This window comes from Thermobia domestica, chromosome 12 (genome assembly GCF_964235325.1).
Source record: "Thermobia domestica chromosome 12, izTheDome1.hap1.1, whole genome shotgun sequence".
NCBI classification, from domain to species: Eukaryota; Metazoa; Arthropoda; class Insecta; order Zygentoma; family Lepismatidae; genus Thermobia; species Thermobia domestica.
This window is the reverse complement of record NC_137465.1, coordinates 233,309,406-233,331,326: the sequence shown is the minus strand read 5'-3', so window position 1 is coordinate 233,331,326 and position 21,921 is coordinate 233,309,406. Positions and strand designations below refer to the sequence as shown.

Genomic DNA, 21,921 nt, shown 5'->3' with positions numbered 1-21,921 from the left:
ACTGTTTACATTAATCGAATATTTTGGTTAACCTTCGGCATTAGCACTTCACTTTAAGAGAAATAACTAAGTTAGAGCAAAATAAGTGACAGTTTGCAACCGTGGCATTGACCCTGATCTTCGTTTTCTCACCTGCCTATAGACGCTTTCGTTCCACCCGGATAGGTGGATCCAAAGCCAACAAGTGAAGACTTACCGGCAAAGGCACTATCTGTCAATAATATTACCTCTCCTCCCCTCTTTTCTACACATTCACACACACATTACTTGGTGATACGAAAAGTGAGACCAGTCCCAGATTTTTCACTAATATTCAAGGGCAGTTTTTCATGACCCTATTATTTGACCCCTTTATACACCATAAGCCATAAAAGATGCGCCTTCCGTGGTTCGCTGGTTATTCATTGCAGAGGTTGTCAGTGAGATTGTTTCGTTCAGTGAATATTTGCTTCGTTTTCCACAACTCTTTTCACAACCAAACAAGTGTTTCTTCTTGCTAAAGCATGGACCATTATCCGTTAGTTGCTGTATTCTTACTTCTCTTCCACGGTTCCGCCTCTGGATTTCCAGAAGATTTGGCCGCTAGAGCTTACGAATTTGCCAAACCATATCTGGAGGAAGACACTTCTTCATTGTTTAATGAAATCAACGTTAATGGAAGCTTGAACGCAAGGACATATTCTGGTGATGATTATTTGGACCGTGCTTATGAGGACTGTAAGCAAAAAGACCCTTTGGCCTGTGCCAAATATCGCGCTCTCTATCACCTTCATACATTAGTAATGCAGAAGAATATTCAACTCACTGATTCGTTGAAGTTAGTGTCGATTCCTTATACGGACAGTGGCAAGTATGATTTATCGGCCGCTCCCAGGAGTTCCGATTCAGAAGTTGATCATTTTTTTAAGTTTCTGTTGCGAGAGATGGAGCGTTTTGCTAAATCTCATGCGATTACCATACCTTTACCAGAAGAAAGATCACTGGCGCCGAGATTAATTGACGAGGATGTTGTTGGAGATAACGAAATATTAGAACGTAAGTGTTCATTTATTTATTTATTTATTTATTTATTTATTACACATTTCTATACGCGTTAAGTTATATGAACACTATGTTTGACTACTAGAAAATTGCATGTAAAATCAGCTTTGGATGTCCTAATAAAATTTTCTTTTATCAAAAACTATTGAAGATTAATGTCTTCCTTATTTCGGTTCTTGGTAAATTATATTTTTAAAAAAATCGTGAATTGATCATGGGATACTTTTACTGAAACAAAGAAATGTCTTCTTTCAATCTAAACGTATTCTGAATCAAAGGTACGGGATACCGCACTAAACTTTCTCGTTCAATTTTTTTGTGAACAAGAACTTTAGGAATGATCCAAAAAATGCATCAAATGATTGCAAATTTGGCCAACAATTAGTTTTTGAATCAGGGTCACAAAATTTTTGAACTGCCTCTAAATCAAGTTTTCGTATTTTTCTTTTTTTCTTTCCTTCTTTCTTTTCTTTTCCGTCCTTTTTTTTTAACGGAATAAACACTTCATACTTAGTTAAGTGATAGTTTGGGTTTGGCTACACTATATGTAGTTCTCCACATATAAGGCCTACAAGAAAACTTTTGCCTGAAATATATTGGATCTTTTGATCCAAAAATATAAAGAAAATTATAACAGACGCTTTACAAGAAATAATCCGAAATACACTACTGTACCTCTTGTGGACAATTTCATAAGAAATTTACTTATGTCAAATTGTAAGGTTGTTAATGAAATAGTCGTTAGATATTAACAAAATCGGCTGAACAGTTTTCTAGAATTCATCCGCCAAGTGCAAGCTATTCATGGATTTCTCTTTATCATTTTTTGGACCTTTTTATATCACGTATAGGATCGTTAGTGAAATATTTATTACTGAGGTATGAACAAATTTCTCTTAGTCTATTTTACGAAAATCGTTCAAAAATAACTTAGCTACAAAAATAAACACTCTTTCTGAACTACTGGGCCGCGGTGGCTCAATAATAGAGAGTTCATGGTTGGTGCATGGTTCGATCCCAGCTTACGCGAAGTGAATTTGCTTGGGTTTCTTCAGGGTTCTTCCGTTTCCTCCCACTTTCTTCATTCCACCATTTCACTCATCTCTCATTATCACCGTCTCCTTTAGCCTAACCGGCATATCCGTGGGACGTTAAACTTAAAGATTTCATTTTTCCTTTAGTTTAGCCAGCATAACCAGGCACATAAAACTCAAAGATTTCATTTTTCATTCTCAACTACTACTACCAATATATATATATATATATATATATATATATATATATATATATATATATATATATATATATATATATATATATATATATATATATATATATATATATAAGGTTGTTAATTAATTCCAATAATTAATGTAATTAATTAACCTACAAGAGCAACCTACATTATACTTTTGAATATGTATAATTATAGTTTTTCTTTCTGCAGATTATACTTTATTTTAAATTTGTTTTTAACAAATAATGGAATGCAAATTATATTTTTAGAATCCAATACATTATTTTTTGTCCATTTATTATTTTATCTATCACAATTTCTTTCATAGCAATAAACTGAAGTCAAATCCTGTTTATCTATATCATAAATTGATTTCCCATAATTTTACAAAAGATGCGAGAAAAATTTCGAGACAAGACGACGAAAGGTTTTCAAGAATCGTGTCAACACTACAAAGAATCCTTCGAGAATCGAGACGAGATGATAAATATTTTTTCCCTCGTCTCGTCTCATGGGGAACACTACTTAAATATTAGTTACAATTTCTACTTATAACTTCAAACAAATATAAATATTTATCACACTAACCATAAAATTAAGATATTTTCCGGGTAATAAACTTATTACATCGTATGTATCGATCTTACACTTTCCCCGCTAAATTTTACGTTTTTTTTTTTCTGGGACATTTTACGGTATATTTTATGAACAGAAGCTATTGTGAACTAATAAAAGATACCGATGTCAGGAACAGAAGCTACTGTGAAGTAATAAAAAAAAAATACTGATGTCAGAAACAAGCTACTGTGAAGTAATAAAAGTAGAAATCCTCAGTGGTTGGGAATTTTGAATGTCGTGCAATAATTTTTTGTAGTATAAAAAAATATAACGCTATTAAGAGATACAAAACCTTCATTAAAATACAATTAAAAGGCGAAAGAATGTTAGTGTAACATACTTAATTGTTTGTATTTGAGTTTAATGTCCATTTTGGTACTGAAGCTATATGAGACGAGAATCTATAGCACAACGTGAGATCCGAGCTGTAGGTCCTGGTCTCATATGGTATTGTGATGATGGGCGTTGTAATTTTATTGTGTTTATAATGAAACTGCCCAAATCTCCAATTAAATTGTTATGATACATTAGTATGTGAAAACACATACCTGTATCCAGACGCGCACTCAGAAATTTTTGTTGGGGGCTGACGAAGTTTTTTTGTGGGAGGGAGGATCAGGCCCGTAGCCAGCCCGAAAATGTAGAGGGGGCCTGGTGAAACTTAGGGGTCCCTGATCAAAAAATATAGTTCATCACCATATTATAGTTCATTTGCAAGCTTACTGTGAAAATTTTAGAGGGGGCCAGTGAAAATTACGGGGGGCCCGATCCCCAGACTCCCCCTGGATAATGGCCTGGGGAGGATCCAATGCTACAAGTCACTACGTCTATGTAATATTGAACGGATATTATTCTGCAACCTACAAGTAATTGTAAAATACTTCCACCAATATGTTCAGAAAACATGATGTATTTATAAGAGAAAAATATAGATGAAATGTAAGATCAAGTTTTCATCCTACATTAATCATTTCCCTGTTAAACAAGTACCGCCTTATGCAGAGTCGTTTCGATGTATGATTAGCGTCATACTAAAGTACTGACTACTGCAGGAGTCTTATGTTAGTCGTACTCTTTAGTATAACACTAATCGCGCTTCAAAACGACTCTGCGTAAAGCAAAATGACTCTACGAGTTTTATTAAGAAAGTGTACAAATGTATGTTGAACTAGAAAGTTATGGGGGAGGGATTCGGACCCTGTGGACGCCCCGTGGATGCGCCCTTGCCTGTATGTGCTTATTATATTTAAATTGTCAATATGACATATCTATATTATCTTCCTTTTTCTTCCTCTATAAATCGTCCTTTTTCCCTCTCCAAACTCTGGCAAATATATCCAGCATCAAAATTCAACTGAGTTACCTTTAACAGTTATTGTAGTTTTAAAATTTAAAAATGGGGAAATTTAGAACATTTTAAATCGCAGTTGTCAAATGTTTAGCCATTAGTTTTCATTATATCTTGATGAAATCTGTCCTGTATACGTTTTAGGAATGTAGGTAAGTAGCCTGCATGGTAAAAGCAATTTGTCAGCTTGTGAAATGAAAGTGTTAAATCGAAGCCAGTAGCAGATGTTGAAGGAATAAATTTTCACAGCTTATAAAGTATAATTGTGTTCTCGCGGATTCAATAAGAGAGAGACTCCTCCTTCTCCCATGGTCCAGTGTGCTACCATGATGTTACCTCAATTCACAAGGCAACAGGTGTTTAGTTTGTGCGTATGCAGTGATAGTTGTCTGTTTCTCATTTTATTACCAGAGCTGTCATTTATTAGCTCTTCCAGCGGTCCATAATTTCAATGTTGTACAATATTAACATCCATTAAAGAGGACACGCCGTGGTATATCATAAATATGAAACCCGAAATCAACAAAACAAATGGTTATTGCGGACATATATAAGTGATTAATGGTTATACAACCTTAAAAAGAAAAATGTTTATGTTCGGAAGGAGCTTCTGTAAGACAATAACATTATAATTTGTGATATTCCTGTAAGTACTTCGTAATAAATAATAGTTAATATCTTTAGGCATTAATTAGAGGCTGGACAAGCTGGCCATTCTTTTCCTTTGAACATTGTTATTATTATGTTTATACTTTCACATAATCTGAATGCCACGTTTCAGATCTAAATACTTAATTTTCAGCAGCGTTCGTAGTAAGTCTGGCAGATGGGATATAACCGTTGCATCTTCTTCTTCTTCTTCTTCTTTTTATAACAAGGCCGGAGTCAGATAAACGAAGCAAACTTGGTTTCAGAGATGGTTAGTTCTTAAGACATCGGTTCTAATTTAGATACTTTGAAATGAAACCTCTCACAATTACGTCCTTTAGGTTAAGGGAAAGAGGAGTAACCCGAGAAAACCCAGAGACACGATATTGTCCTCCACAAACTTACTTGACCAGAGATTGAATCAAGGACCGCACGCATCAGAGGAAAGTGCTTTACCACTAATCAATCGTAGCCTCCTTAGTTTGATTAAGGAAAGGACAACTGAAATTTTGTCTCAATTATTTTCAATTCATTTTCCGTGTCAGCAAAATATTGAAATTTTAAATTCAAATAAGGTTGTCTTATTTCAAATGCAAACTTTCTTCAACAAGGAAATGGGAGACGGTGGCTCAGTGGTAAAAGGCTTACCTCTGGTGCATGGGATCCCTGATTCCATTCTCGGGGAAATAAAATGAAATGAAATCATTAAGTTTTACGTCTTACGGTTATGTCGATTAGGCCAAAGGAGATGGTGATGATGAGAAATGAATAAAATGATGGAATGAAGAAAGTGGGATGAAACGAGAGAACCCCGAGAAAACTCACGCACATGGTGTTTGCCCGCCACAAAGCTCACTAGGCGCGAGCTGGGATCGAGCCAAAGGTGGACGTTCTACCACTGAACCACCGCAGCCAGCAAGTGAGTTTGTTGTGGACAATATCTTGTCCGCGGGCTTTCTCAGGAAACTTCTGCTTTCTCCCAGATTATCATTCCACCAATTCTTCGATTTTCATTCATTTGTCTCCCTTAGCCTGAAGGGCATAATTAAGGGACGTTGAACTCAAAGATTTCATTTTTCATTTTATTGAATAGGAAACCACTTGTATTAGCCAAAATACTCTAAGCTCCATGCTTCTCTTATCTTCTTCAAAAGCAAATGCAATATGAGGAGAAATTATATTAATATTTGTAAGTAGGGATACGCACTAGACGAGAAGAGGCAAAATTTTCCTGGCAAAATTCGAGTCGAGATGCAGCTCTTCCAATAGAGAAATATACATTTTTCGAGTCGAGACATCACCTTTACAGGACATTTTAGAGACGAGACAGCCCCAAATCTTGTCTTGTGTTCATCCCTATTTGTAAAAATCGTGCCTAAAATTAGACTAAATTTACAGATAGATCGGGATTGCAGAGGGGCACGGATTCACTACTGCGTAATCCCTGGCTTTGGGCATTATTTTACGAGGGCTATCCAGAAAGTAGATTACGTTTTGGAATAAAAAATCAACAAAGTATAGGAAACAAATTTTATTATATACAGATGAAAGCCACACACAAATACTACTTTTCGACATAGTCACCATTCAAATTAAGGCATTTATCGTAGCGATGTACGAGCTTGGAAATTCCTTCGTCGAAAAATTCGGCCGCCTGCGACTTCAACCACTTCGTTACCTCTTCTTGCAGCTGTTCGTCGTCATCAAAACGCTGCATAGCCAGCCACTTCTTCATTGCTGGGAATAGGTGGAAGTCGCTCGGTGCCAGGTCGGGACTGTACGGCGGATGAGGAAACAACTCCCACTGAAAAGATTCAAGAACTTCACGCGTGACATTTGCCGTGTGGGGCCGGGCGTTGTCGTGAATCAACAAGATCTTAGAGCTCAACATTCCTCTGCGCTTGTTTTGAATTGCTCTTCTGAGGTTTTGCAGAGTTTGGCAATACCTTTGAGCGTTTATTGTAGTGCCTCTTTCCAGGAAGTCCACCAAAATCACACCTTTTCTGTCCCAAAAAACAGTCGCCATCATCTTCCTTGCCGACATTGTTTGCATGCATTTCTTGGGTTTTTGGGGAGAACCTGTGTGCCCCCACTGCATTGATTGCAATTTCGTTTCACAGTTCACGTGTTTCACCCATGTTTCGTCACCAGTAACGATGCGATCGAGTAAAGAGTCACCATCCTTATTGTAGGCGTCCAAAAAGTGCAACACTGCAGCCATTCGCTGATTTTTGTGGTCCTCTGTCAAGATTTTTGGAATCCATCTTGCACAAAACTTGTGGTAACCAAGCTTTTCGCTGATGATTTCGTGCAACAAACTTCGCGAAATTTGTGGAAAACTCAAAGAAAGTTCCGTTATTGTGAACTTTCGATTTTCACGGACTTTAACATCGACTTTTTCGACAAGTTCGGCAGTCACTTTGCTGGGTCTCCCACTTCGATCTTCGTCGTGAACATTGGTTCGGCCATTTTTAAATCTTATGACCCACTGTCGCACTCCACCTTCAGTGATAATGTTGTCCCCATACACTTCACACAGCTGCCGATAGATTTCTATCGGTTTACAGTTTTTTGCTGTCAGAAACCTTATTACTGCACGCACCTCGCAGCTCGCGGGATTTTCAATTAACGCAGACATTTCAAACCGTCACAGTATCTTAACGGAGCACAGCACGAACCTCTCACTAGCACGGCTAGATGCCGACTGAGCTGCGCAACGCTCTGACCCCAAGATGGCCGCGCTAGCCCCGCCCCTAGCGGACACAGACGAAAACGTAATCTACTTTCTGGATAGCCCTCGTATTTAAACTGAAATTTAAGTTTAAAAATTAATCATAATTTTAGGTTACGTTATTTTACAAATGCCATAATGAAGAGTTTGATTTATGTATAATTCCTTATCATTTCCATATTAATAGATGACGCGATTCTCATATAGCAATATTTTTTACGTTTGAAAACTCATATTTTGTCTACCTTCTTGAAAACTACTCATGAGGTTTGACATTATCACTTTTTTCTGCTTAATGAGATCTATCAAATAGTGTATGTCTCATGTTTCGTCAAAAATTCCGTTGAACACTAATAATATTCTAAAATATTTTTCAAAATAGTATCAGAAATGTATTCTATGAAATCTATTGAACATATTTTATTATGAGACATGCGCTTCGAACTAGGATAAGTTTAGTTTCCACGTAGTGTTTCCACTTTCTATCGCTAGGAGTCAGCAGCGAGGAGTTGAGGAAAATGGCGTTCACTGCAGATGAGAGATCTTACTGTGGGCTTATTACCATGTAAACAAATCTGTGATTAGTGTACAACGGCATTTCCGTATCAAAAACGTACGTAGTATGAGCATTTCAGTGATTCGGATCATGTATCACAGCAGTCATTGATGATATTGACCGCAATATGCAACAAAAAGTTGGGCAGGAGATAGACTATGGGCTTGATGTGTGCTGTGTTACGTGATGTGTCACATAGAATACTTGAGATATGTTTAAAGAATAGTTTGACATTTCATCTTTCTAGCACCTGTCTCATAATAGGATATGTTTACTATCTTTCATAGAAAAAATTTCTGAAATCGCGTCCATCATTTTGACTTACTCTGTATATGGTACTACTGACAATGTCGTTTTGTAGTTTGCAATTCACTTCCTTAACATTAGACAAAATGTCAGCTAAAAGAATAGAACGCACACTTGTGCCGAATGATGATACTAAACTGTGTAATTCATTTTTGTAAAATGAACGAAAATGAGAAATATTTTGGTGTTTGATGCTACGTTTAAGTTTTATTTGACAACTCAGGATTCAGCGAATATATTTTTCCAGACATTAGAGAGAATACTGCAAGCAATATTATAGAAAATAAATGCATATACAAAGTCGGAAAAATTTTATTTAACAATGTCGGCTACGTGCATAAACAAACAATAACTTTGTGAAGCATAAGCTAAGCATTTATGACCGTTCCTTTCCTCCAAGGAAGTACTTCGTTCTGAGGATTAAAGAAAGAAGCAAAACAGAGAGAGAGAGACAGAGAAAGAAGCGAGAAAATACAAGATCCCTGGTCATATTTAATTTTCATTACTGAAATTTGTCTTCGAGCCATTTTTTCTTAAAAGTTCCTTCAACCAGAAGAAACTATGGTGTGTTAAATATAGAGAAGAATAAAATAGTTTTTAACTGTTGAATGGAGAACATCGTATATATTATCATTAAAATTTAGATAATGCTCTTTGAAAGAAGCTTCTTTCGAATGAGATAAGAAATGCAAATAACACTGATTTGCTGTTTTAAGTTTAGAGCACGAAAATGTGAATATTTAGCATTTAGGTATCTTTTTGGGTTACGCATCCTTAAGCAAGAATATTATTTTAAATTGTTTTTCCTTCTTTACTAAAAAAGAGAGAGAAACTGAGATATGTACAGAAATGCTAACAGTAGCAGAAGCAAATTTCATACTCTCTTTAATCTGAGTAATTGAAGCGAGCGTAGCGAGCTTCTCTCATTCTAATGGATCGGAATTTGTGTATCCCTCTGTCTCTTCCATTATAACTCTCGTAAAACATACCTGATTTTAGTGGGAGTTCCTTCGGGGCTAAGCGGTTAACGTACGCGAATTTGGCTTGGGAGACCTGGGTTCGATTCCCGGTGGGAGCGCAGTGGATCTCGTATTCCGCGTTAATCAGTAGGTCCACGTCTCATATAGTCTCCCTGCTAAAAGGGAAGTTAAATTCTACAACATCTCAACTGATTTTAATAAAAGTCGGTATGCTTTCCTCTAACCTTCCGAAATAAGTCTATTGTTTGGAGTTGCAATACATTAAGATTAACGGGTTAACATAGAATCAAAACCACCCTGAAGTTCCAACTTTGTATACATGAAAAGAAAAAGCAAACTACGTAAAAATTATTAGAACTTGATAACTTATATAGTTTCTTTAGGACATTCCGATGATTCCCGTAGAAGAAAATTATAAACTGGCAAGAGAAAACGGTAAATATTCTTGCCTCATTTTAAATAATATGTTCCACGATAGCTTTCCTGTCAAAAATCAATTGTAGTGTAATATGTCATAAACATTTCTGAGGACTCACAATCGTCTGTACTACTTGCAGTTCAAATGAGTCAATAGAGAGGGAGTGAACCCTCAGCCCTGATTATAATCAAAATATTGTAAAAGATACTTCCATTTTTGTTAGACATGCATGTGTTTTGATCTAGATTATTCTAGTATAGTTTGCGCTTCAAATTAACGAGAGGAAAGCGGAAAAGTTGCTCGCTCCTACAATTCACAGGATCACTAGTTTAGTCGAAATTTAGACCTATATGTACCGTCTTGTTCAATAAATCTGGCTACCTACGTTCTTCTAAAAGGCCATATTCTCGTAATCGGAAGGGAATGGACTAAAGCAAGTGTTAGCAGAGCATAAGTTGCCATAAATCTAATTGTAGCGTTTTTGGAAACCATCGATGCACGAGTATTCACGGATTCACAAGTAGCGTGTTTGGAAGCTAACTATTACGTCATCGATACACCAGTAGCCATGGATCCACTAGTAGGGTGTTTGGAAACGATCGATTACGCCATCATTGTTCTTGCCTATCACTACTCTCTTTTAACAACACTAGTTTTGCTGCCTGCTCTTTGTTCTGTCATGGTACTTTGCTGAGAATAGGAGCAGCACTTGTTGATGTCACAGAGTATCCAATTGGAAGTCTTTGTTTTAAGTTCTACTGTTAGGCTGTGTTAGGCTCAAGGAGACTTTAAGGTGTTTGTTCACCATAAAGCCCGAGCGGGAATCGAACCAACGACCTTACGCACCAGAAGTGAACGCCGTACCACTGAGCCACTGCGGCTCACACTACGTATAGAATATATTGCTTTCTCTTGTTGATTAATGTAAAATTTTATTTAAAAATTTGTGGGTTTTGTTCATAAGGTTCTGAGTTCGATTCCTAAATAGAAGATCATCGATAGCACTACAGTGGCTCAAACTGTAGTAGGTCTTCTCCTATACAGCCTAACTGCTGACCAAGGACGAAATAAATAAATCAATCAACTCATTTGGGTTACCCACTCGACGAGATGAGACAGAACTCTTTCGAAGGAAACATACGCTTTCCGACACAAGGTGTCAAAATTCACGAGACAATATAGTCCCAACTCTCGTATGGTAGGCAACCTTACAATTTACATCGCCCTAAGGTTGTGGTACCCAAGCTGGTAAGCATGAACAGCAAGGAAAGGGTCGCAAGTGACTGAAAAATTATAAATAAAGCATTATTTGTAGTAACTAGTTACAATTTAGATTTACCACTCTTCACAATCACTACGTGTTTAATATTTTGCCTATTCAAGTTTTCTACGTACTTAAAAATTTAATAAATAAAAATATTAATTGGTGGTGGTTATTATTATTATGTATTTTCTCCACCCCTTATCTAAGCAGGCATTATACTAGTAATACCAACTGACAGGCGTAATAACTTATAGAGGATTATTCAAAGAAACGAGGAATTTTGAAAGTTGTGTTGGCAGTGGAAGTTTGGTAACACTCAATAACGTATACCAGCCTGTTAATGACACCCTGACATTTAGGTCTAGTTATCATGAATGATTCGAGTGGTGTGCAACCTGCTTTCGTGATCAAAACGTTTTACAAGAACAATGACAGTGTGGAGAGGGCACGTAGAGAATTCCGCCGTCATTTTAATTTATGACGTCACGGGTACAAGACAATCCCATAGAGGTACACCAGCGTCCATTGCACAGCAACAAAGTTACTGTGTGGTGCGCTATGCCATCATACGATGTGATGGGCCTTTTTGTATTGAGGACGAGAATGGCCATACGATCACAGTTACATCGAATCGTTATGTCGCCACGCTTGAAACCTTTGTTATGCAGCAACCACAGAGATTTGCACACATTATTGAAACAACCTGGTTTCAACAAGATGGATCAACGTTCCACACAGCACGAATAACGATGGCTGCTGTAAACCAGTTGTTTGGGGAACGTGTAATTTCGGAAAATGGTAACATTCAATGGCCTCCCAGATCCACTGATTGCCAGCTTGTGATTTCTTTTTGTGTATTCTAAAATGGCATTATTTTTACTAGTAAGTGAGATTTAAAAAATTTTAAAAATTGTTTTAATGGAATTATTTAATTTTCAAAATTACCTTTTTTTAAATCATCCTGTATTGATTGGCGGGGTGGGGACAGTAAGAGGAAAGAACGCCACGTTATATGGTCAGTCGCAATGGATCATTGGAGCACAGAACATCGTGTTAACTCAGTTCGTTAACTTAGTTACGAAACTAAGTCTGTGTCAAAGTGAAACTTTTTTCTTTTAGACGAAACATAAATGTTGGTCGACATAGTAAGGTTCCGTCTCATAACATATTGGCTTGGATAAATAAGTTTGAAGAGACTGGTAGTGTATTAGATGTAAAACATGGAACTCCAAGAATAGCGTGAACTCTTGAGAACGTGGAAAGATCAACAGTAAGTTTCGTGTAAAAAAAAAAAAAAAAAAAATAATAATAATAATAATAATAATAATAATAATAATAATAATAATAATAATAAAAAGTTGCACTCTTCCACAGACTGTTTCGTAGTATTTGTAGTAATTACGAAAAGACATAATAAGCTTCTTTGCTGCAATGCAACATTGCGACTGACTATATAAGTGGTATTATTTTCTCTTTCGGTTCCCACTCCGCCCACCAATATAGGTAAGTTATTACACCTGCGCAATATTGAAGTTTAAAATGTGTCAATCAGCTCGGCGCCAACCTGTATATAGGTAACCCAAGTATGTTATCTGTCCTCTCTATTTTTCCATTTATTCTGAAGTTTGGAGGAAGTTTCTTACAATTTTGAATGTGTCCAATATTACGCTCTTTTCTATTATCTTTAAGACTTTTTCTTCAATTTCAATTGTTTCAAGTGCATTTTCCAACGTCGTATGTAACACTTCGTTATTATTATTATTATTATTATTATTATTATTATTATTATTATTATTATTATTATTATTATTATTATTAATATATGCTGCATCTCACATCACAGAAAAGTTCAGACAAAATCCACGTATGAGCAACAAACGGGAAGGGAGAAGGGGTAGCGGCAGGTAAAGACTGGTAACTACTGCCCGAGAGCCACATCGGTTTACCTCAAGTGAAATAGGAGGAAGTCAAATTTGACGGTAAATAAATATTGACTCTTGACATAAACAAAATGTGTGTTCAAGCTTCCTTCCTTTCCCGGAATTAATTTAAATGAATTTCGTACCCAAAGTCTAAACAAACGTTCTACTTCAGTGAATCATTCGCAGTGATTCAACAAGGAAAAATTTCTCGTGTTACTGCTCATAAACAAACCTAGAATTCATTTCTATAGGGTCTATAGAGTCTACTGTTCAGTCGATCTATGTATTTCCTCAGATTTACATTTTATGTTAACATAAGAGAATAATTTAATTACATAAATTTCAGCTATATAAACAAACGAGCAACAATCTTGATGATAAACAACATTTTCCGTTTACATATCATTATCATAATCAAAATTATTCTGCTATCACTGGCAGACAGACGAGCAACCAGAATTTTTTTTCGGAGGGGTCCAAACTTAAGGGGGGTCCAGTATTGAACTGGTACTGTTCTGCACCTGAAAATACGCTAAGTAATTATAAAATATTTCCAGCTATACTTTCAAATAATAATAATAATAATAATAATAATAATAATAATAATAATAATAATAATAATAGAATTACATTGTTTATATAAGAGAAAGAGTACACATGAAGTGAAGATGAAATTTTCATGCTACATCAATCATTTTCCTGTTAAATAAGTACAGTTTTATTGAAAAAGTCTATAAATGTATGTTGAGTTAGTTTTTTTTTTTTTGGAGGGTGTCTGAACCAGGTGGATAACCCCCCCCCCCCCCCCGTGTGTTCGCAGCTGCTGGCAGGTTACTTGAAGCAATTGGAAAGCTTCTAAATGAAAATTCATTGGTACTCTCCTCCTTATCTCCTCCACTTGACGTAGGAAGTCCTCTCCACTAATGTATACACAAGGGGGAGCTGACCTGGATCAAATCCCCCTCCCTTAAGTACCCTTTCGTTTCAATTTCTTTATTCCACCATTTCTTCATTTATTATCGTACACTTTTTTTTTGTTTTTTACTTTATTGCCAAACCTTTTAGAATACAAAAGAACAAATTGTGGAACTTATATTTTAATTATTATTGTTTTCAAATTTTATCGGGGAACCGGAAGAAAGTATCAGTAGACACTATCAACTCAAATTTCGCGATTTAATTCTCTAAATTATTTTAGCTTCGTTAGAGGTTAATTAATATATTTTATTATGGTCAGTAGCGTATTTAAGGGGCCCTTCCGGACTTAAGTCCCCCAGAAATGTTATTTACTATTTTAAAATAAATAAAGTATCTTGTAGGATGTTCCTGATGAAGTTAGCAAATCCCTCCCCCCCACTACTGAAACAAAAATCGTATATTCACCACTGATTATACTTATTATAGACCGCAAAGAACAATTAAACAGAACACTAACGTGTTTCATGTCAGTATAGTTGCTTATCCAACAGGGGACCAATAGGGAACAACTCGGTCCAATTTTCTAGCCTTGTAATCAGTTCGCTTATTTTAAACAGTTTCTTTTTCTGTTTTCTTGTTAGTTTCTTAAGATTATGCTCCGAGGCTAAAGGGAGAAGTGATGATGATAATGTACAAAAATGGTGGAATGAACTAAGTGGGAAAAACGGGAGAATCAAGAATATTATGTTTGTTCACCACAAACATGCGCACCGACTACGAGGGTGCTCCGGGGCTCCGGCACCCCCAAAAATAATCTTGTGGGTGCGCCACACCCACAAGACTTTTAGTTTGGACCGAGTTTGGGGGACCGCGGTGGCTCACTGGTTCACCTCTAGTGCATGGGGTCCCGAGTTCAAATAGTGCTCCCGCCAAGTGAACTTTGTGGTGGACAAACACCGTGTGAGTGTTTTTTTTAGGGTTATCCCGTTTTCTCCCACTTTCTTCATTCCACCATTTCATTCATTACTCATCATCACCGTCTCCTTTAGCCTAGCCGGCACAGTCTTGGGAAGTAAGTAAGTAAGTGAGTAGGGGGTTAATGGGGACGTCAGCAATTGGAAAGTAACGTTCCCTAGTAACGCATTACATTTTTTCCAAAGTAACTGTAACGGTAACGCGTTACAAATTTTTAAGTAACGTACCTAGTTTGCGTTGCTTTTTCGCGTTACATTTCGGATGAGTAACTACACTATATGTATATATATATTTTTTTTTTCGGAAACAAATGTTTCTTTCCTGTAAGTGAATTTCTCAGAATGAAACAATCGAGCATGAGCTACGTATGTCAGTGACCGACAGTCACAGACACACAGAGAAACAGATAAGTTCGTAGTACCACTTGCTGCTTTTTGAAGATGAGGACAGCCTTAGGGAAATCACGTGTACTGATTGCAAGCACCTGGAAGATTTTGTCGTAGATTTTGACAGCTCCAAATCAATACATTCAGTGAGTGAACTAGGATTGCAATGATACTGGTAGTCTACTTTACTTTGATTGGTGTTGTTTTTATAAAAATGGAGAACGAAAATATTTTACCGTTCGTACATTTCAAAGAATACTTTTTTCTTAAGAGCTGAGGATGATGGTGCACAGAATTTAAAAGTAAAGTGTCTGAAGTGCCCCGGCGGAAAATATTTATCAACAGCTAGGATGCCATAATTAAATAAGATTAAAAAAAAGGTGCTGGGGTTCTGTGGACCCCAGTGTGACCTCCGTGTCACAAAAAAAAATAAGTGTGACCAAGGAAGGTTAACGATTTACAGTAAGAGGTTAATATGAATAAACTGTGTTCTGATGAGCAGGCCTACTTTATTACTAGAAAATAGTTTGCTGATGGTATGTAATATTGGAGTTCTTTCAGATAATTTTGCTTATCCTAGAGTCCCGTTGATTATAGAGTTTGAAACTAGCTTTAAAAAGCATGTATCGATTTTAAAGTTACTGGCAAGTTTTGATACACTTCCAGTTCATGTGTTCTCATTTTATTACTTGTAGTCAAGGGCACCCATGTTGTGGTTTCCAAGGGGGAGCAAGTATAAGCGACATTTCAAATATGGCTTCAAACTTTGCTGTAACTAATGTAAAAATTCTATTGGATTTTCGATATTCCTAAGTATGATTTCCTCTAGGGGGGGGGGGGAACGAGCGCCCCACCTTGCCCTCCCTGATGTGCGCCCTTGCTTTAGTATAATATTTCTCTATATTCTGTATTTTTAATTTTACATAAAAACATTGTTATTATTATATAATTAGTTTAGCAGAATAATAATAAGCAACCATTTTTCTAACGCATAGGGATGAGCACGAGTCAAGTTAAAACTCGACTCGACTCGAATTCAAGTCGAGTTTCGAGTCAAGTCAAAGGTAATATCCTCGAGTCGAGTTCCGAGCCGATTCAGTTTTTCTCGTCGAGTTTCGAGTCCAGTCGAGTCTGATAAATGGCTCGTTCGCTTTAACTCGTCTTGAAATCATGGCCTGATTACACTGGAAAACGAAAGCCATGAGAAATGTAAGCTAGTGTTGCTCACGAGAGGGGACACTGCTCGTACTCGTCTCGTCTCGATAGCGAGACCACAAGAGATATTTTATAACAAGGTCAGTTCGGCTCGGCCCAAGTGAGAAGATGGCTCGAGCTGGCTTGGTAGGGATGAGCCATCTGCTCGGTTCGGTTCAACTGAGCCAAGGGTTCTAGTCGAGTCGGTTGGGTGAGCTGTTGCCTCGGCTCACTTCGGGTCGATAGTGAGTGAGCTGTGAACCGAGCTGCTCGAGTCGTTGACAATTCTAAACCCGGGCCGAGCAGTTTTGAAGATATTTGGCCAGTGTCCTATAACTTTTAACAGTGTTTGGCTCGAGCCCGAATACTCAACCTAGACCCTCAACCCAAATTCAGAACCTCGTGAACAATGTCCCTAACTCCTAGACTTCACGACTACCGAGGTTGGCAATCAACTAGTTTTTTAGTATTTAAATACAAACCGCCTATCTTTCATTTTTACATACAGTGTGGTTATAATAATAATAATAATAATAATAATAATAATAATAATAATAATAATAATAATAATAATAATAATAATAATAATAATAATAATAATAATAATAATAATAAAAGTTGTAGTAGTAGTAGTATCATTGATAAGTATACTGTCTATGTAATATACTCGAAGAATGTACTCGAAACCACACACCGGATTTGGCTTGACTCGACATGAAACTCGACACCAATTTAAGTCGAGTTGGAGGAAATTTTTCGAGTCAAGTTTTCGGGTCGAGCTCACAGATGTCTGTTACTAGTTGAATCGAGTTTCAAAGAAAACTCTCGCAAACTCGCTCGTGTCCATCCCTACGAGTAACGCATTTTATTAATGTTACATTATATGAAAATGTTCATATATCAAGTAAAACTTTGTCCTTGCATTTACATAAAGCAATTCAGAACGTGGAATAATAATAATAATAATAATAATAATAATAATAATAATAATAATAATAATAATAATAATAATAATAATAATAATAATAATAACAATAATAATAATAATAATAATAATAATAATAATAATAATGGCGGTAGTAATAGTAGTACGAAAAATTGAAGTCATAATTTTTTCACATTTTTAAAGTTTCGGACCTAAAAGTAACGCGTTACTTTCGAAGTAAAGTAACAGTTACTTTTGGGGCAAGTAATGCGTTACTAACGCGTTATATTTTAAGATGAAAAAATAAAGTAACTTATAACGCGTTGCATTTTTACAAGTAACTTTCCCAACACTGAGCCGGCATTACCGTGGGACGTAAAACTCAAAGATTTCATTTGATTTCATTTTCCGGGTTTGACCGGTACATTATACTTTAACACAGCATAGTCCTTTATCACAGTGTTCTTGAAAGATTTTAACTAAAAATAAAGCAATTCAATATTGAGACTTTCCTGAAAACATATAGGCTAATACGTCCCGCCATTGATATGCACCCACATAAATTTTGGAAAGTCGGCGCTGTTGACCACAAAGCCCACATGGTGTGAGCTGAGATCGAAGCAGGGGCTCCATGCACCAGAAGTGAGCGCTCTATCACTGACGTACTGAGGTCCCTTAAAAAGTTATTAAAAATAAACTTACTCCGTTACTTGAAAGACATATACCACGTAATTAAGTTGAAAATTAATAATAATAACTATGCCATATAATATGTTATATACTTATGCATGTAAGATATATGTATGATACATGTGAGCTTGTTCATCGACATAGCCATTGTTAGCTTCTCCTTGTGACGTTTTACTGGCTTCTCCAGTAAACACATTTTTTATAAGTAAAATTCACACTATAACACATATTCGTATTAAAAATTAAATCTTTAATGTCCTATAGTTATGGTCTATAGGTTAAAGTGGGCAAAGAATCAAGGAAAATGAATAATGGACATTTCCTTTTTGGCCAAACATTGCAATTTAGAAACATCATTGTGTAGAACTAATCTTCAATATACCACATAGCAAAAATCTCAGAAAAAATATTTCTTCGTTACGGAGATACAACGCTTCAAACTATGCAAAAGCGAGCTGCATACGTCACGACAACCAAACCAGGTTTTTTGGAGTGACGTCATTACTCTGTATCCCTCTGTAAGTCGCATTGGAAGCTTCAGGGAATCTTTTCATATTGCAGTTTCTTACTGCATATACAAATACATTTAGTGGAATAGTGACAGGAAAAGTGGCAAAATAAGTCATGCTCTTGCTATATATAAAAGTAATAAAATTAAAGATCATAATATCTATTACAGCAATTTACTATCTCAACTCGTTAGTTTTTAATAAACGTAAAGATCATAATATATATTACAGCAATTTAATATCTTAACCCGTTAGTTTTTAATAAACGTAAATATCATAATATCTGTTACAGCAATTTCATATCCCGACCCGTTAGTTTTTAATAAACGTAAAGATCATAATATATATTACAGCAATTTGATATCTCAACCCGTTAGTTTTTAATAAACGTAAAGATCACAATACCTATTACAGCAATTTGACATCTCAACCCATTAGTTTTTATCTATTACAGCAATTTGATATCTCAACCGTTCTGGAGATACGTATGATGAATACTCCTTAATTGCGAGAACTCGTTCTAATTACTACTACCAAGAAGTATTTTAGAAGCAGACGAAAGCAACATATTATGAAACAATTTCCTTCAACTAAGTCTTTTAAGTAGTATATCAATCTCTATCCATGTTTTCTACATCTTCGGAACGGGCTGAGATATCAAATAGCTGCAAACGGGATTATGATTTTTACGTTTATTGAAAATCAGCTTTATTATTTGATGTGATACTTATCTAATCACTTTTTTCGAATTAAAAATCTTTTATAGAAAGTAACATTTTCAATCTTTTGTAACTTTGTACTTACTTGTTAGAAATTCGTCATATCACAGTCATAGTATTCGGCACTAAGGTAATTCCAATTTGCTCTCACATGTCTCTCACACTGCCGTTATTACTGTTGTAAAGGTCTCGAAATTTTGGGTGTTTATTCACAGAAAAAAACTTATGTGGCGTACGTGAAAACGTAGGTTACATGCGTAAATCCTGTTGTTTTAGACTTAACGTATGACCAGGTAACATCCTGCAACAAACGTATAACATATTTTCCGTACGAGTGATCAACCTATATGTACTTTCTGTATGAAACAAAGAAATGTATACAGGCGGTCAGGATCTCACATACAGATGGACGTATGTAACATATAGCTGACGTATGCAATATACGGAAGACTGTTAGATGTCAGACATACTGCAGCAGTATGATGTAACATCTAAACGGAAAAAAGCAGTACGTATGTAGCATATGGGCAACGTATGCTCCGTACAGATTTCCGTAGTAAATGTATGGATTTCGTATATTTCTACAATATATTGCTGTCCTGATAACGGATTTTTCTCTGTACGGATATTCATGATACTATAGTTTTCTTAGTTTCTAACAATGAATGGTAAATGTAATATTGTAAGCTTTCGTTTTAAATGTAGATTTGAAATAATTGATAATATGACGTACTGCTTTTAAACAAGCTAAAGTTTATGTAAGTTTGGCACCACTGTTAATCGAATGATATTGCAGAGTATGTGGAACAATGTTCCCTGTCGACGTTTGCATGTTGCGAAAGTTCGTTGAATTTTATACATTAGTTTAAATGCTACGAGGACGTTTCAAGGTAAGTGTCCCATCCTTCCAGGGGCGGATCCAGGACGGACTTCTGGGGGGGGGGCAATGGGTTGTAATACTGCTACTTAGAGCTACTTATAAGAGCTCCAAACTCTGGGATGGCTTTTATTTATATATAAAATAAGCAGGTTTCCTCTTCTGCGGAAGGAGCAATTGCCCCGATCACCTCCCTGGATCCACCCCTGCATCTGCAAATGCTGGAAAGTTAGGATGACGGATAATACATATATATTTCAATACAGAATATAAATTAGTTTAGCGAATGTGTTGCAAAATAGTGTGAATAACACAAATGAAATTTTACGATAGGAAAGACAATTTATAATAAAGACACGTTCAATTTGTTAGTTGATGACGATTGTTTTACGCATTCTAAAGTACTGTTAAAATAGTTTAGTAATATCCTGTTTTTTATTTTATTTTTTCAGTTTCAAGAGGCAAAAAGAAGAAGCTTGCTATTATCCTTCCGCTGCTGGTTTTGTTCAAATTCTTCAAAATCAAAGTAATCTTGATCCCGATCCTTCTTGGTATCCTTGTCATAAAGAAGATCCTAGCAATCGCCGCCATCTTCCTGCCTGGACTTATTGGTGTTCTCAAGATCTGCAAACCTCAACTGTCTCAAGGATGGAGCTCTCCACCTACAGGACACGGGGAATACTATGGCGGAAGCGAGTACAGTAGCGGCTACTCCAAGGACCATTACTCAAGGAAGACATGGGATCCTCAGAATCTTGCATATCGAAACTATTATCAGACCGGAGTTTAGACTGTGATAGGTAGGTACCAGTGGCATACTGTCTTCAGTCCACTTCTGCCCCATTGAAGGTAAGTCACCGGCACGACTCAGGGAACAAATACACGATGTATTTGACGGAACGTCTCTCTTTCTTCAATTTTCCTTTTCTTCTAATAGTTATCTTTTTCACCACCAGATGGCAAAATTATAGAAGACAGGACATCAGCAAGTGGCAATTCATACAGAGACTTTATAGAAAAGCAATTTTGTTTACTAAGTTTATTCTTTTATCAACGAAAGAAATTTCGGTGAAAAACAGATCAATTAGGAGAGTAGTTTCCTACTTATAGTCTATTTATTGTTGTCCATGTATCCTTCCGTTCGTCCTGTCATTCAAAATGTCTCAAGAACTACTCGATTGCTCACCATTAATTTTCGTCAGGATGTCAGAAGTTAAGAATCAAATTCATTAGTGAAAGTGATATTCAAACCAGAAGTGATAAAAATAAGCCACTTCTGCTTTTAACGTTTTTTTTAATTGAGGTCAACTTTCGTTAGAATGTTCCACGGAACACCCCAGCATTGTTCCCTGATGAATCAAATGTAAATTAATTTCTTAAAATTATTCTTAGCAGGGGCGTTCAGAGTACGAGGGAATGAAGTCCAATTTTCCGAAGTTGTGAGAAAAGAGACATCAAGTTTGTACAGTACGCTTAAGTACATGAAAAAAGGACTTGATTCCCTTCTGCACTGAACACTTCATATGTTAATACCAGTATACTTACATTTTTTAAACATACTGTTAGACTTCAATTTACGAGCGACTTCGGTTACGACTGCCGAACTACTATACAATACAGTACAATATGAAATACCACTCCTATCCATTGTCGGCCGTT

The 21,921-nt window shown here is 36.2% G+C and overlaps 1 protein-coding gene across 1 annotated transcript in view; it reads left to right on the top strand.

The window, feature by feature from the left end:
• Positions 1-229: 229 nt before the first annotated feature.
• LOC145667121 (uncharacterized) overlaps positions 230-21,921 on the top strand; it is a 35,467-nt gene continuing 13,775 nt past the window's right edge. The window contains exons 1-2 of the mRNA XM_081734865.1: positions 230-1,035; positions 20,715-21,062. Of these exons, the coding sequence (XP_081590991.1) occupies positions 504-1,035; positions 20,715-21,052 (870 nt within the window). The 5' untranslated portion in view covers positions 230-503 and the 3' untranslated portion in view covers positions 21,053-21,062. The remainder of the gene's footprint in view (positions 1,036-20,714; positions 21,063-21,921) is intronic.